Raw genomic sequence first — 18176 nt, 5'->3', positions numbered from 1 at the left:
TAAAGTGTCACTTGAAGTAATCAATAGAGGCTGGACAATTAATTCTTACTAATGCAGTAAAGAGAACTCAAGTATAGTGGTTCCTACTACCCATGAGCTGCTCTATGAAATGAGGTTTGTGGGGGAAATATATATATGTATATATAATATATATCACATATATAACATATATGATATATATGTGATATATATATTAATGCAGCATATGTTCTTAGAAATTTATAATGCAAAACGCAGTCACAAAAAGTCTGATATACTTGTTATAGTTGTTTTGAATTACCAACACCTCCTAGAGTTTAAGGGATATGTTTGTTTCATTACTTATTAACTTAATTGCTGTGTTGTTACCATACTCTTAAACACATGAGTGTAGAAGTATATCTGAAAATTAAACCTCCTTAAGGTTCAGAAAAATCTATCGCAGGTAAGGATAAACACAGCTTTGATCATAATATACGACTTCCAGTGTGCAATTTAACTACTCAATAATAAACACTCATATACACAGTTGGGAATATAAACTGTGGAGAAGGACTTTGCAATTATCAAAATCTAAAGTCTACTTGTGTAGCTCAGTCTTTTCCACTTACAGGCTTTTATCCTATAGAATGCTTCATATATATGCAAAGTCTTATATGAGGATATTCAATAGTATATTATTTACAAAGCAAAAGACTGAAAATGTAAAATGTCTCTCAATAAGGAACTGGTAAAACACATTATGTTCTATCCATTATGTTACATAGTGGATTGAAATATAATGCATTAAATCTAATACAGGCTTTAAGTGCTAACATGTAAAGATGTATAAGACAAACAATTTGTGGAAAAAAAGTAAATTACAGAAAAATATCCATAGTATACTCCCGTTTATGTGTTCAAAATAAAACAAATTCAGTGGTAAATGAAGAGACTTATATACACTTCTGCATGTATAGTAAATATTATAGAAGGTTTAGACGTTAATAGCGGTTGCCTCTGTGTAAAAAAGAATGGAAATTTGGGGTAAAAGGAAGATTTCCTTTTCATCGTGAATCCTTTTGTACACTTTTGCATGTATTACTCTTACATTTTAAAAAAAGTTAAAAAAATAATAAAATATTCTAAAATATGTTATTTATTACTTCGTTAAATGTAAAATTTTCCAAGGGAACAAACTCCAAAATTTCACATAATAGAGATTACATGTCGCCACTCATATTTGACAGTCCCCAAAGCCTACATTAAATTCTGCTGCACATAATGAAACTATTGCATATATTCATTAAAAATAAAGCTCTTAATAAAAAATGAGCATTTTAATATTTGTAGGTGGCACAGTTCATGTCTACTATGAATTTCAATGTATTAATAATAAGGACCATACTAAACCCTTTAGTCTAACATCCAAAGAAAAATTTAATTATTTCTTTCAAATATGGAAAAATGCCTTTCTTTGAAATTTTCTAATTTAAACTAAACTTAGAAAACTCGAGAATATGACCTCGTATTAAAATACAGAGAGTGCATAATTATTTAAAGCTTATGGTTCACTGGGTTGAACCATATGAAACTGCAGTCAAAAATGGTTAAAGATCAAGAATTCCTTACGGTTCAACTAAGTTCAATCAAAACACAACCAGTAAGTAGTTATACCTGCTCAGAACAGAGTGGAGAGAGGTAAGAGAAATGACAGAACAAAAGAAATGATGAGACAAGATAATAAGAGCGACATGATATATATTAATATACAAAATAATACGTGTAACTCTTTTTGGTTAAAAAAAGTGAGCACCTAAAATGCATGTAATGAAAGATGAAAAAATGAGTAAATGGATTCTGATATCAGAAAGTTTTAGATTAGCAAAGGAATTTAACATAAGTACATAAAATACTACAACACAAAGTAAATCTTTAAATACTACATGAAAGGGAGTGAGTGTGGAGGGTATGAAGAAAACTGAGATATTTCCTTAACTGTGGAGGAGGGAGAAGTGTAGGCAGAGCATTAAGGAAGACTTCACACAAAACGTGACTTTTGTTACAGTTTTTGCAATGGAAAACTAGTCAGTAGTCTTAACTGGCATATAATATAATTCATTTAGGGCTTTAAGTACAACTTGTGATTCTTTTTAAGTTCCTATTAGGTGGAAACAGAACTAAGTATCAAGCTTTATATTTGAAAGGTTTCTTAAACTCTATACATGACAGTCTTCAAACTATTTTAGGATTATTATCCTATATTAACTTATTTGAGATTATAACATTTCAAAGTACGTTAACATGACCAATCAGAGTTTAGGGTTTACACATCTGAATCACCCACATGGAAAGTCCTGAGAATAAACAGAACAAAAAAGTCTATGAATAACCAAACAAAGTTTCTTAAATAAGCAAAGGCTCTTAAAGTCCCCCAGATTCTCACTTAATAACTCATGTTATTGAAACTTGGGATACACATCTTGTAAGTTTCGATGTTCATGAGATGACACCTTTCATTTACATAATACTCTACTTCCAAAAACACTTTTACAAATATAGATCATTCATTCATTCATTCAATATGTATTGATCTCCTTTCATATATAAAACACTACTCTATACAATGGGTAATTAGAAGTTAAAAATAAAAAAATCAAAGCTCCTGCTCTAATGTAGTTACTGTATTAAATTAAGTGTGTGGGGTGAGAAGGTGCACAGAAGGGCCATCAGAAGACAAAAGGAATATAAATGCTTAAACTATCCACAAGTCCATAAACTGATAACTAATAAAACATAGGGCAATAAATAGTACATACCACAACCACAGGAACTCTGAGAGAACTGTTCCAATAAGGCCATTAATGATAATGCACATTAATACTACTTTATTGGGAAACTCAAAGTCCTCAAATCCAGTATAATGAAGTAAAAAGAAACCTGGCCATAAGAGCAGCAGATTAAACAGACCTACAAAACCTAAATATGTATAAAAGAGACAAAAGTTAGTAGCTGTGATTTAAATTTTCTAAACTTATAATTCTATAATTAGAAAACATTAGATTTTGCACAAAGGGCTCCACCAGGTTTCCTTAACTGGAATTCCTGTTTCTTTGTTTTCAAAGCCAGTCCTGTGGGTAACTCCACAACAGAAAAAATTGCATCAAGTAACTGGTGATCACTGAGTCTTCAAGGTTCAACTGTCCACACTGCATGGAGCAGCCACTGCACAATAAACCACTTAAAACAATTCAAAGAAAAGAGTTCGTAACTTTAGCTACTTGTAATATAGTGTCCTAGAACTTAAAGAAATAAACAGTGTGTTTGTGTGTTTGTAGATTCAGCCTAAATTAATTACGAGGAATTGTATGGTTTGCTCTGATTCAATTTATAGTTAAAAGTACAATTCATAAATTGAAAGTACCTGTGCTACACTAGGAATAATGGAGCAAGATTCAAAAAAAAGATAAAATTCTTGGTTCCTGCCTTCCCAGAGCTCATTAATTAGTTAGTGAGATAATATACATATACAAATAGTCAATGTGTGGACTAAGCACAGACTGACTGCTTATAAAAGAAGGCTGCAACGTTCAGTGGTTAAAAGTGTGTGTTCTGCAGTGAGTGCCCTGTTCCGAGCCAGCTCCATCACGCACTAGCAGTGTGAACATTAGCCAAGACGCAGAACCTCTGTTAAGCCTCAGTTTTGCAATCTATAAGTGTACAAGAATATTTAATTAGGTTACAAGAAAGATTAGATAAAACACATAAAATATAGGACAGTACCTGGCAAAGAGTAAACAGTTAATAAAGGCTAGCTATTATTATTACAGGAATGTAAGTTTATCTATGACTAAATACATGTGAATGTAAAAGAAACATTATTATAATTTTATAGTAATTTTTACTGCACTTTCTATACAGTTTAACATCACAGATCCACTATGAGATCCATGAGGTAACTATAGAGCTTTCTTAAAGTTAAATTACAGTATGTAGATATTTTAGATCTGCTGCTAAATAACAAACTAGCATTCAGGTTGCCTGGTGAAACAGGACTGGAGCACCCAGTCTCTACCTGCTGCTAAAGCCTCACAGCCACCAGCCTTCTCTGAGGAACTGTCCTGGGAGAGCAAACAAGTCTGCCTTTCCCAGGGAGTTCACACCCCTGCCCACCCCACGCCCTCCGCAGCCAATGACTGCCTGATAGAGGACTCACACAGTCAGTCAGCCCTTATGGTCGAAATCCTAATGGCTCACAGAAGGCCGGGCCATCTCATCTCTGAGGAGTGCCTAGACCTACTACCTGCTCCTGCTCCTCCTCGATCCCCGACCCCTTATCCCCTACCTGCCAGGAACTGAGCCAAACCCCAAGGGTACCTGAGACCATGTGGTTCTTTCCCTTCTCTATCCTGCTTCTCTCACTCCCTTGCCAGTTTTTCCTGCAGAGCACTCCCTCAATAAATCACCCACACTAAGTCCTTGCCTTATATCCTGCCTCTAGGAAACCCAATTTAAGATATCTAGTGATTTTATTTTAAAAATAAAATCAAACAAAATGACACACATACAGAAGGGACTTATGACCTAAAAGGCGTGCATGACATTAAGATGTTGTAATTAAAATGCTGACATTTGGCATTATCAAGAACCAAATATATTTTCTAGTCCCTGAATTATCCTACAAAATCCCACATAATTACGATCCACAGGCATAGGTCCCAATCGCAGATCCTCAGAATCTGGCCTGCCTACCTTCGTGTTCTTCCCCAAAGTGAACAACACTCCAGCACAGTCACACACATCTGCTCCCTGCTCTGCTCTGCTCGTTTCTCCAGCCTAAAGACCCCTCCACATTCCAGTATAACTTCTTCTTTGCTAATCTTACCTATCCTAAAGCCCAATCAAATCAATATTACTTTCTATATCACGCCACAAGTGAAGAAGACTAATCAAGTTACATGTTTATGTGTACTGTATTAACTAGAAAATAAAGCAATTTTTCTTCAAAGTTACTGATCTTAAAAAAGAACGCTCCAAAAATATTAGCATTTCATTCCATCTGGATGGAATTTTCTATGACTCTAAAATAAGACATTATTAAAATGATCTTCATATTTAAGGTATATTTATTGAATTCTCTAAAAGGAACTTGAGTGATCACTCATTTTAGTTTGTGGCTTTTCAAACGTTTTATTTTTGCTAAACTTTAGGTGAAGATATTCCAACTGTTTTAGCATAAAAATCTTCTCTACAAATTAAATTATAATGCAAAAAGTACGACAAAGCAGAGCTGTCCCAGTTGAAGCAGCGAAGGAGTCCGAGAACCAGACCCATGGATGCAACTCCCTGCCTTCCCAACCTTCTCCAGAACTTCTGTAAATCAGCTTAGAAGCTGCTGAGGTAGCCCAGTTTCCTCATTTTTCAGATGAGTATGAGATAAATGAAGTTATAACAGCTATATTCCAGGTCTACAGATTCCCTGTAAGCTGAACTTTGAACCCTCATCACCAGGCTTCTTCTCCTATTGGTATTCAGGTATCTCTTGGGAGATATCCACAGATACCCTACAGATAGAATAAGGTTTATAATGAGCTTAGGAGACTTTATAAATCATATCAGGTATTTTATTTACCAAAATTAAGAATGGATGCTATGAACTATAATTAGATAATATGAAAAATTTGTCATAAAAGAGTCTGAGTCTTAAAGTGCAAATGCAAAGCCCTTTAAATGGCTCACAGTTTTTAATGAAAATAAGTACATAGACTAGAACAGTATTTTACATATCATTTTGGGGCAGCTTCCCCCATCCAAAAATAGCAAAATGTATACTACAACAGGTATAGTCTCACGTGCTTATAACAGCAGGATTCTGTCATATCAATGAGGAAAACATCTGACTCATAGGCTGAAGACATTAGTGCGAAAAAGGCATTAGGAAGAATTTCTTTTTTTTACCTCACACTGAAGGAACGGCCATTCCTTCAGAGGTGCATAATTGTGCAGGACAAGGCAAGAGAAAAACATTGAGATTGGACTTTGTAATCTTTAAAATCTGATGGTCTTAGACAACCACATGGAAGGGGGAGAAAAGGCTTCCCTATTACCTCCCCAAAAACAAAAACAAAACCCTAAGTTAATCATTCAGAGTAAACAGTCTTAACAAGTTAAGCATATTCTTACCAAAGAACATTGGGATATCCAATTTATCTTCTCTGTCTACCTTTCTCTTAATCATAACAATATAGACAGCATAGAGCATGGCTCCAACAAGAGACCAAATGGAACCTGTAAAAATCAATACAATGATTTAAAAGCATATGTTCATTAACTCATTTGACTCACACATTTGAAATCTAACAATGTGTCAGCTCCTATTTCAAGAAATGAGTACACAAATATGAAAAACAGATAAAGTACACCCCCCCTCCATCCTTGTCCTCCAGGAGTATAGGAAGGAATGTAAAGTATAAACAAAACCTGCAAAAACATTCCTGTCAATGATCTAACCACTTATGCATGTTATAATACTAAAACTCATATAATTAGTGCTTTCTTTTAATTTTGGAATGCAAAATTCCTATTTTTCCTTTACATAAACAATTTTGCCACCTGACAGACAGAAAGGATTCTTTCCCTCTCTAAGCTGTTGCTTGTACTGTTCTCCCCACCACCATGCATCACTTTTCACATATATCACTACCATCTGCAAGGCCCTGTTGAAGTCCCATCTGCCACAAAGCATCCTCTTCCTATTCTGTTATATTTCCATTCTACCTGTCTTCTATTTTAGATAATTTAATACTTCACTGTAGTTAAATGTGGTATTATTTTATTCTCTAGTGGCTTCATTTTGTCAATCTCACATACTGATTAAAATCAAGAATTCGTTGAAAACTGCAAACACATAATTTATGCTTTATAATGTTCCAAAAGATCTAACATAATGCAGGGCTCACAGTACATGCATAATATACATTGATGCTCTTCAATGCATTAACTCATTCTTAAAAACATTTAAGTAAGCATTTAAAACCAGCTAAATAAGGTGCTGTCTGCCAAGTATTGGCATTGAGTATTGACCATATTCAATACTTTAATGAATTATCTAAAAGTTCAATGTTTTATTAAATCAAGCAAAGGGGAAGTCTCTCCATAAAGTCTCACACGCACACAACAAACACATTTATTATTTTACACACACAAAGCTGCTCTAGATGGGAAAGAGGTGAGGCAATTCTAGACACAGTTCACTGGGCAGTAACCAGGAATGGTTTAGAAAGCATTGTTGTATTCAATAAAATTCAAATATCTAAAGTATCCAGAGGGAATCCATTAAGCTGGGTTCTGATTGCTTTTGTTTCTCTTAAATCTAAACAATGGATCAAAAATTAAGTGTTTACCATAGTTGTACTGTTTTGGGCAATAATTAAGAGTGAAATGACAAAATCAGTGGGTGCAAGTATGATAGAAACAGGATATTTGTATAGTCTCAGTATTTCCCTAGAAGATGTTTCTTACTTACAAAAGGAAAACTTACTAGTTTTACACAGGAGCAACCTGGCAGACTCCATCTTAAAATTATCATCATTAGTAATGTCACTAGTAACATCAAATCACGTGCCTTCTGATACAACGTCCTGATCAGGACACAGTATCACTTCCATGGTATTCTTACCAAAAGTGCACAACATAAATTTAACCATAAGAAAATATCAGACAAACCCAAACTGAGGGACAGTCTACAAAACTGGAAAATATCCTTCAATAGTGTTACAGTTATGAAAGACAAAAAAAGACTGAGGGACAGTTCCAGATTAAAGGAAACTAAGGAGACATGACAACTAAATGTAACAAGTGATCCTGGAGCAGAAAAAGAACATTAGTGAAAAAAATGGTGAAGCTTGAAAGGGATCTACAGAAATTAGATGTTATTGTAATGAATGTTAATTCCTGATTTTTATAACTGTACTACTGTGATGTACATAGTTAACAGAGAATCTGGGTGAAGGCTATATGAAAAATCTGTGAACCATTTTTGAATTTTTTAACATTATTTCCAAAGGAAAAGTTTTTAAAAAGACCTTGTTCACACCCACCGTGTGTGTGTGTGTGTGTGTGTGTGTGTGTGTGTGTGTGTGATGATGAAGATATGCATAAAACTTTATTGTATACTCTAACAGAAAGAATGCAGCATCAGAAACATACCTATTGTATTTCTTCCGGCAGATTTTTCAGACCCTGACAGGTTTACCAGCACAACACCTCCAATGCTATGAGACAACAGTCATTACTGATGAGCAAAATAATACATTGCTTAAAAGGGCTAATCATAAAGACACAAATTATTTACAAATGATCAAGTCTAATCTCAACCTTGGGTACTGTCAAAGAATTAGTGATTTAACTAGTACTATCTTACATGAATGCATTTAATCCATACAAAATGCACAATATTACCTTTAGGAAGATATTACTGTTATTACCATTCCCATTTTATATAGGAGAAAAACTAATGCACAAAGAGAGGAAGTAACTTGACCAAAATCACAGCTGGGATTGAAACACAGACAGTCTGCTTCCAGAATCCAGTGTTATGCTATCTGTTTCCAATTAGGAAAGAATTAGCCAACTTATCATGTCTTTTCCAATTTTTCTTTTGGAGATACACATATACTAAATCCATATAAACCTAGTAATGGCATTAACACTTTCTTATTGGTAAAATTTGAATTAACAGTAAAACTATCCTTAAATATTTAAATAATTAAATTAATCGCATTATTTTAATGCATAAAAATAAGACCTAAGGAAGTATGTAGAAAAATCAGAGATCATTCCTTCATTCAATTGTTACTTATTGAGCTAAGCTCTGGGTTATAGCAATAGACAAGAGACGTGGTTCCTATCCTCACACGTCTTATATTGCCTTTCTATTTCTATGCATCTATCTACCTTTATCAAGATAGTACAAAGGGGGAAAAAAGAAGATAGTGCAAAGAAAACTTAGAAATTAGCATAAATTTTGACTAAATCTGAATAAAACCTCATTTACTTCTCTAATATAAATATATTGTATTTCCCTAATGCAAAAATGTGTTTGAATATAACATTAGCCAATCATGTATAACAATAAGTTCCTAGTGGTCGTAAAGTCTAAACAGTAAATAAGTTGGGTCAACCATGGAAACTACCATGATTATTTTACCTTTATATCTCATGATAAATAATAAGACCTACCACTTATGATTGATTACCAAGTACCGGTCTCTATGATAATCGCATTTTATATATATCCATCCAAACCTCAAAGCAAGGCTTCAAAGTAGACGATAGTATCCTCCTTTTCTTATCTACGAAATCCTCATACAAGTAGTGCCCAGGGACAAAGAGCAGAGTTCTGATTCAAACCCAACTCTGATAGCTAATACTAATCTCTTCATTAAATTAAGAGATTTTTTTTTTCTCTTAATTTGCTACCTACTCTGATTTCTTATTTTCTCTCACAAAAACAGTAACTTTATCAAACCAACACATCAGTGAGCAAAGCCCTATGCTAGGCCTTGGTGACACAAAGGAATATAAAACAAGGCTCCTGCCTTCGAGTATATACAATCTCATAGGGAAGCCAAGATAAACGTACACAAAGTTAACTAAAAATGTAAATATAGTTATCCACAATACTGAGGTTATACAGTAATACAAACCTGCCAAATTATACAGAAAATAGCTGAAAAAATAAGGCTAAGACACTCAGTGAATACTGCATGTTAGACTCCTAGAGTGCGAGAAGTGAAAACCAAAACCAAAACAAAAAGGGGCACTTGTTTTAGGAAAAAGAAACAGAAACTTGGGGGTTATGGGACCCGGTCGCCACACTAACTTAAATGCTCATGTCAGTACATACTTAGTAGGTGTGCAGTCACATGAATGGAAACCAAAACTGCCTTGGGGTCCTTCCCGCCATTTACCCTCCCCAGGAAGTTTTAAAGATAGAGACACAGGACTGAGTAGCAAAAGTCCATTGAAAACCTCCTGCTACCCTCATCGTTCTTTGCCTATCCAGTATACTATACTATAAATTATCCTCTATCACTACCAGAAAAATTTTAAACATCGTTATGTTTAAGCAGAGTAAACCAGCTATTACACTATCTTCTTACCTTAAAATTACAGCTAACAGTTTAGAAAGAGTAAATCTATCTCCACTGTTACTTGGAAACACTGCAGCAAGGATTAAGGTAAAAAGACCTATGGAGAGAAAAGGATGAAGAAAAGACACGTTAGCTTAAATACTGCCCAAATTATTTATTGCCAATTTTGTCATTTTTAAGTAACTAAGAATAAGACTGCAGTTACCGAGGCAAAAACAGCCTCTAAACTAAACCATGTTTATTTCAACGATACAGATCTAGTCCTTTTATTTTCAACTAACAAAAGAATTAAATGAGCCTTCAGAATAACATTCTGACTTCAACATAATCAAGCATGTGTGCTAAAGTTATTTTTACAGTCTCAAAAATACGTTTTTATCTTCCAGATTTAGAAAGTGATTCAATTTTTAAAATAAAACACCTTTCATAGGGCAAATTATAGTTCTGAAACAAGCAATTACATTTAGCCAAAGGGTCTAGAAAAAGATCTTTAGAAAGAATATGTGAAATAAAAACAGCTATAATACAAAGAGCCAACCTGTAAAACTTTATTGTTATAAAAAAATACTGTATAGTTCCGGAAAAATGGCGGAGTGAGGTGAGCCTCTGTAAAGCTCCCCTGGAATTTACAAAGAATCGAACAACAAAAACTCCACAAAGGACTCCCTGCACAGCAGACAGGCAAGACGAAGAGGCCCACTACCGACTGAAATCACCTACAGGTGGGAGATTCGCGCGCGCGAGCCGGGGGAGGAGGAAAGTGAGAAGCGCGCGGAGACGCAGCTCCGGGGGCGCAGGACTCAGACCCAGCTCAGTACGCCGAGCTCGCTGCTTCCCGGAACTCCCGCAGCTGCGGGACAGGGAAGAACTCGGACTGCTAGGGCTCCGCCAGGGCTCCACAGGGCAGAGGGGACAGCATATAACACAGCTGAACCCAACGCTCACGGCAGAGACCTCGGAGAAAAGACTGAGGGAAAAAGGCTGAAAACGGTGGTTTAAGCCCGCACTGCCGAGCAGAGAACGGAGCCTTAGGCACTGAGACTAGCCGCCCCCTCCCTCCCCTCTCAGAGCTCGCCCCGCCCCCACCTGCCGGTGCTAGAAGCGAAACAGTAGCAGTGTCAGATCAAAACAACAGAAAATTTGCTATATTTGAGAACTGTGGCCCACAAACACAAATCCACAGCCCAACTAGTTCCGGCAAAGGGAAGAGAGCTGTGGAAGCAGTACCGGCTGTGGTGGTGGTCGCTGCCATTGCTCTGGGCCACCTCTCACAGCTCACCCCGCCCCTGGCCCCACCTATCTGGGCGGATCCCTGCAGGAGTAAACAGAGCTGCTGAACAAAAGAAAGACCTCTTCCTATCAACTTGTTGCAGAAGTCACTCCTGTAGATGTCTAGGAAGAGAAATAGTAAACCAGTAATCGCCATGAGTAACCAAGGCAACAAGATAGCTCAGAAAGAAAGTGAAAAATCTCCAGAAAAGGCACTTAAATATACAGAAATATGTGACTTAAATGACAGAGAATTCAAGGCTGCAGTTCTGAAAAAACTCAACGAGATACAAGAAAACACAGATAGGCAGTTAAATGAACTCAGAAACTCAATTAAAGAACAGTATGAGCATTTTACGAAAGAGATTGAAATTTTAAAAAAGAACCAAATAGAATTTCTGGAGATTAAGAACTCAATAGAAGAAATTAAGAATGAAATAACCAGCTTAGGTAGTAGAGTTGACCAGATGGAGGAAAGAATCAGTGACATCGAAGATAGAAACCTGGAAATGACACAGATAGAAGAAGAAAGAGACTTGAGACTTAAAAGAAATGAAAGAACTCTACAAGAACTTTCTGACTCCATCAGAAAGAGCAATATAAGAATAATGGGCATACCAGAAGGAGAAGAAAGAGAGAAGGGAACAGAGAATATATTCAAACAAATCGTCGATGAGAACTTCCCAAATTTGTGGACAGAACTGGACCCTCGAATCCAAGAAGCAAATAGAACACCTAGTTACCTCAATCCCAACAGGCCTTCTCCAAGGCACATTGTACTGAAGCTGTCTAAAATCAACGACAAAGAAAGAATCCTCAAGGCAGCCAGGGAAAAGAAGACGGTAACTTACAAAGGAAAGCCCATTAGATTATCATCAGATTTTTCAGCAGAAACTCTACAAGCCAGGAGGGAGTGGAACCAAATATTCAAACTATTGAAAGAGAGAAATCATGAGCCAAGAATAATATATCCAGCAAAGATATCCTTTAGATATGAAGGAGGAATAAAGACCTTTCCAGACATACAGAAGCTGAGGGAATTTTCTAATACACGACCTGCACTACAAGAAATACTAAAGGAGGCTATTCGACCACCATCAACAGGGACAATTTGTGGCAACCAAAACTCAAAAAGGGGGAGAATAAAGGCCTGAACCGGAATATGGGAATGGAGAAAGTAAGCGTGCTGAAGAAAATGGAATACTCTAAATATCAAACTTACTTTTACATAAACTTAAGGGTAACCACTCAAAAAAAATCCAGAACTGAAATATATACTGAAATAAAAGAAGAAACAGAGGGAAACATCATAGAATACCACCACACAGAAATAATAGACAACAACAAAAAGGCAAAGAAACAATGGAGACACAGCCTTACCAGAAAACTAAAGATAGAATGACAGGAAATCCTCACATATCAATAATCACCCTAAATGTAAATGGACTGAACTCACCAATAAAAAGGCACAGAGTAGCAGATTGGATCAAAAAACTAAACCCAACCATATGCTGTCTCCAAGAGACACATCTCAGCTACAAGGACAAGCATAGACTCAAAGTGAAAGGGTGGAAATTGACACTCCAAGCAAATGGTGCCCAGAGAAAATCAGGTGTAGCCATAATGATATCAGATGAAACAGACTTCAAGGTGAAAAAGATAACAAGAGACAAAGATGGACATTTCATAATGGTGAAGGGGACTGTAAAACAAGAAGACATAACAGTCATCAATATTTATGCCCCTAGTCAGGGAGCACCGAAATACACCAAGCAACTACTAACAGAACTAAAGGGAGAAATTGACCAAAACACAATTATACTAGGGGACTTAAATACATCATTGACAGCTATGGATAGATCATCCAAACAGAAAATAAATAACGAAATAGTAGCCCTAAATGACACATTAGATGAAATGGACATAATTGACATTTATAGAGCACTTCATCCTAAAACATCAGACTACACATTCTTTTCTAGTGTACATGGAACATTCTCAAGGATAGACCATATATTGGGACATAAAATCAGTCTCAACAAATTTAAGAAGATTGAAATCATACCATGCATATTCTCTGATCACAAGGCTTTGAAATTGGATATCAACTGTAAAAAGAAAGCGGGAAAAAACACAAATACATGGAGACTAAACAACATACTTTTAAAGAAGGACTGGGTCAAAGAAGAAATTAGAGGAGAGATCAAAAGATACATAGAAACAAATGACAATGAAAATACATCCTACCAAAATTTTTGGGATGCAGCGAAAGCAGTTTTAAGAGGGAAATTTATCTCATTACAGGCCTATCTCAAGAAACAAGAAAATTCCCAAATAAATAACCTCATGTTACACCTTAAAGAACTAGAAAAAGAAGAAGAGGTAAAACCCAAGGTCAGCAGAAGAAAGGAAATAACAAAAATTAGAGCAGAAATAAATGAAATAGAGAACAGAAAGACAATAGAAAAAATTAATGTGACAAAGAGCTGGTTCTTTGAGAAGATTAACAAAATTGACAAACCCTTGGCTAGACTTACTAAGATAAAAAGAGAGAAGACACTGATTAACAAAATCAGAAACGTAAAAGGGGAAGTTATCACGGACACCACAGAAATACAAAGGATCATCCAAGAATACTATGAAGGACTATATGCCACCAAATTCAACAACCTAGAAGAAATGGATAAGTTCTTAGAAACATATAGCCTTCCAAGGCTGAACCATGAAGAACTGGAAAATCTAAACAGACCGATCACCAGTAACGAAATTGAATCAGTCATCCAAAACCTTCCCAAAAGCAAAAGTCCGGGACCAGATGGCTTCACTAGTGAATTCTACCAAACCTTCAAAGAGGATCTAATACCAATTCTGCACAAACTCTTCCAAAAAATTGAAGAAGAAACAGTACTCCCCAACACATTTTATGAGGCCAACATTACCCTGATACCAAAACCTGGTAAAGACAGCACAAAAAAAGAAAACTACAGACCAATATCTCTGATGAATACCGATGCAAAAATCCTAAATAAAATTCTAGCAAATCGAATACAACAATGCATTAAAAAGATTATTCATCACGACCAAGTGGGGTTCATCCCCGGGGCACAAGGATGGTTCAACATACGCAAATCCATCAATGTGATACATCATATAAACAAAATAAAGGACAAAAATCATATGATTATATCAATTGATGCAGAAAAAGCATTTGACAAGATACAACATCCATTTATGATTAAAACACTTAATAAAATAGGTATAGAAGGAAAATACCTTAACATAATAAAAGCCATATATGACAAGCCCTCTGCTAATCTCATAATTAATGGAGAAAGACTGAAGCCCTTTGCTCTACGTTCAGGAACACGACAGGGATGTCCCCTATCACCTCTGCTTTTCAACATCGTGTTGGAAGTCCTTGCCAGAGCAATCAGGCAAGAGAAAGAAATCAAAGGCATCCAAATTGGGAATGAAGAAGTTAAATTATCACTCTTTGCAGATGACATGATGCTATATATAGAAAACCCTAAAGACTCCACCAAAAAGCTATTAGAAACAATCAACGAATACAGTAAAGTTGCTGGCTACAAAATCAATGCACAAAAGTCCATTGCCTTCCTATATACCAACAATGAAATCTCAGAAAAAGAAATACAAAAAACAATTCCTTTTACAATTGCATCAAAAAGAATAAAATACCTAGGAATAAACTTAACCAAGGATGTGAAAGACCTATATGCTGAAAACTATAAGACTTTTCTGAAAGAAATTGAAGAAGACACAAAGAAATGGAAAGACATTCCGTGCTCATGGATTGGAAGAATCAACATAGTTAAAATGGCCATATTACCCAAAGCAATATACAGATTCAATGCAATCCCCATCAAAATCCCAATGGCATATTTTAAAGAAATAGAACAAAAAATCATCAGATTTGTTTGGAACCACAAAAGACCCCGAATAGCCAAAGCAATCTTAAGAAAAAAGAACTATAATGGAGGTATCACACTTCCTGACTTTGGCTTGTACTACAGGGCCACAATAATCAAAACAGCATGGTATTGGCAGAAAAACAGACATATAGACCAATGGAATAGAATTGAGAACCCAGAAATAAAACCACATAAATATGGACAGATAATTTTTGACAAAGAAGCTAAAAACATACAATGGAGCAAAGACAGCCTCTTCAATAAATGGTGCTGGGAGAATTGGATAGCCACGTGCAAAAGAATGAAACTGGACTGCTATTTGTCACCATGTACCAAAATTAATTCAAAATGGATCAAAGACTTAAGCATAAGACCTGACACAATAAACTGCATAGAAGAAAACATAGGTACTAAACTTATGGACCTTGGGTTCAAAGAGCATTTTATGAATTTGACTCCAAAGGCAATGGAAGTAAAAGCTAAAATAAACGAATGGGACTATATGAAACTTAAAAGCTTCTGCACAGCAAAAGAAACCATTGACAAAATAAAGAGGCCACCAACTGAATGGGAGAAGATTTTTGCAAACAGTGCCTCCGATAAGGGGCTAGTATCCAGAATATACAAGGAACTCATGCAACTCAACAACAAAAAAACAAACAACCCAATTGAAAAATGGGCAGAGGACTTGAAGAGACATTTCTCCAAAGAGGACATACAAATGGCAAATAGACATATGAAAAAATGCTCAACATCACTAATCATCAGAGAAATGCAAATCAAAACCACAATGAGATATCACCTCACCCCAGTCAGAATGGCCATCATCAACAAGACAAATAGTAACAAATGTTGGAGAGGCTGTGGAGAAAAAGGAACCCTCATACACTGTTGGTGGGAATGCAGACTGGTGCAGCCGTTATGGAAGGCGGTGTGGAGGTTCCTCAAAAAATTACGAATAGAATTGCCATATGACCCAGCAATCCCTCTCCTGGGTATCTACCCAAAAAATCTGAAAACATTTAGAGATAAAGACACGTGTGCTCCAATGTTCATTGCAGCTTTGTTTACAGTGGCCAAGACATGGAAACAACCAAAATGTCCTTCGATAGATGAATGGATGAAGAAGTTGTGGTATATATACACAACGGAATACTATTCGGCAGTAAGAAAAGATGATATAGGAACATTTGTGACAACATGGATGGATCTTGAGAGTGTAATGCTGAGCGAAATAAGTCAGACAGAAAAAGCAGAGAACCATGTGATTTCACTGATATGTGGTATATAAACCAAAACAACAAAAGAACAAGACAAACAAATGAGAAACAGAAACTCATAGACACAGACAATGGTTTGGTGGTTGCCAGAGGGTAAGGGGGGTGGGGGGTGGGGGGTGGGAGATGAGGGTAAGGGGGATCGAATATATGGTGATGGAAGGAGAACTGACTCTGGGTGATGAACACACAACGGGATTTATAGATGATGTAATACAGAATTGTACACCTGAAATCTATGTAATTTTACTAACAACTGTCACCTAAATAAATTTAATAAAAAAAAAAAAAAAAAAAAAAATACTGTATAAAGTATTGGAAGAAATATAAATAGCACAAGGCTATAGCATAAAATGATAAAGATTAAGAAGTAGTTATAAAACACTAATGCAATGACAGCAGAAGAAAAAAATTATAACAAGATAAAAATATGCATATATGCACACATACTATATATATAAAAAATACATCAATCTATAATGCAGATTTTAAAGATCCATTTCTTACCAGAAGTTGAGGACAAAATATTAACTATAGCAACTTGTGTGTCTGAAAGTGCTTCTTGATATGAGAAATTTGCCAAAAACCACTAAAGAAATAGAAAACAAAGAAAAATCTAATGAATGACATGTTTATATTTGTTATAAAAATTTATAGTTCCCTCCTTTTTTCTTTCCCTAAACACTGTTATCATGAGAGGTTTTAAAATCTGCTTTATGTTGAAAAAGCACAGGCCCCAAAACATGACAAACAATTATAATCAGACTTATGATTTTTGCTATCCAATTTCCCTTAAGAAATTAACCATAGTTGGTTAAAAATTAGCATTCAAGTCTTAAAACAAGGATAAAATTTAATATTAAATCAACTTTAAAGTGTGCTTTATCCAACTACTGCTATCACTGTATTAAGTTTATCTAAATCAAATTTAAGTTGGAGAAAATTTTCAAACATTAAAATATGTACAGATGAATACAGCATGATGAAAAAAATCTATTGAAAAAGATGATGCTGATGGGGATGGATGGAACTAGCTAGTTAGCTACATTGACCAAATAAAAGGCTATATTCACTTTGGAAAATAAAAATGTCTAAAAAAATTGTGAATTTACTGGCTAATTGTAATTGTTTCTGATTCTCAGTTTGGTGACACAATACAAAGAGTCGTCATAACTTTGGATATAATAAAGTAAGTTTCCAGGCTATGCGGATTTTTTTCTTCTTCCCTTTTTCTCATCTAGGCTAGGACATCCTTATATTCCCAATCCTGTGTCCACTTTGATTTAGAAGATACGACCTCTTTTGAGGAAGCCCAATGTGTATGCGTGTCTCGGTGTGTCTGTCTTGCGCGTGTATATCCAAAGTTCATTTATTTTCACTGATATCGGATATTCTAAATGCACATTACCACAACTCACCCACCTTTCTGTTGACAGACACTTTTTGACTACTTCATACAATGCTACCACGAACATTAAATATAGTGTATGCCTGCTGGGGCATCTGTGCATGAGTGTCACTGACATGTATTCTAAGAAACAGATTGCTGAGTCAATCCAAGTAAATTAACTACTTGTCTGTTTGCT

At 35.6% G+C, this 18176-nt stretch overlaps 1 protein-coding gene across 2 annotated transcripts in view; it reads right to left on the bottom strand.

The window, feature by feature from the left end:
• SLC35F5 (solute carrier family 35 member F5) overlaps positions 1-18176 on the bottom strand; it is a 43205-nt gene that overhangs the window by 10957 nt on the left and 14072 nt on the right. For both annotated transcript variants that reach the window (XM_019731128.3, XM_074335450.2), the window contains exons 8-12: positions 17098-17179; positions 10122-10209; positions 8167-8231; positions 6142-6246; positions 2778-2937 (exon numbers count right to left, since the gene is read on the bottom strand). In XM_019731128.3, the coding sequence (XP_019586687.2) occupies positions 2778-2937; positions 6142-6246; positions 8167-8231; positions 10122-10209; positions 17098-17179 (500 nt within the window). The remainder of the gene's footprint in view (positions 1-2777; positions 2938-6141; positions 6247-8166; positions 8232-10121; positions 10210-17097; positions 17180-18176) is intronic.

This window comes from Rhinolophus sinicus, chromosome 17, assembly GCF_057876585.1.
Source record: "Rhinolophus sinicus isolate RSI-liver-muscle chromosome 17, RSI-T2T, whole genome shotgun sequence".
Classification (NCBI taxonomy): domain Eukaryota; kingdom Metazoa; phylum Chordata; class Mammalia; order Chiroptera; family Rhinolophidae; genus Rhinolophus; species Rhinolophus sinicus.
Note: the sequence above shows the minus strand (reverse complement) of the source record. Positions and strands in the feature narration are given on the sequence as shown.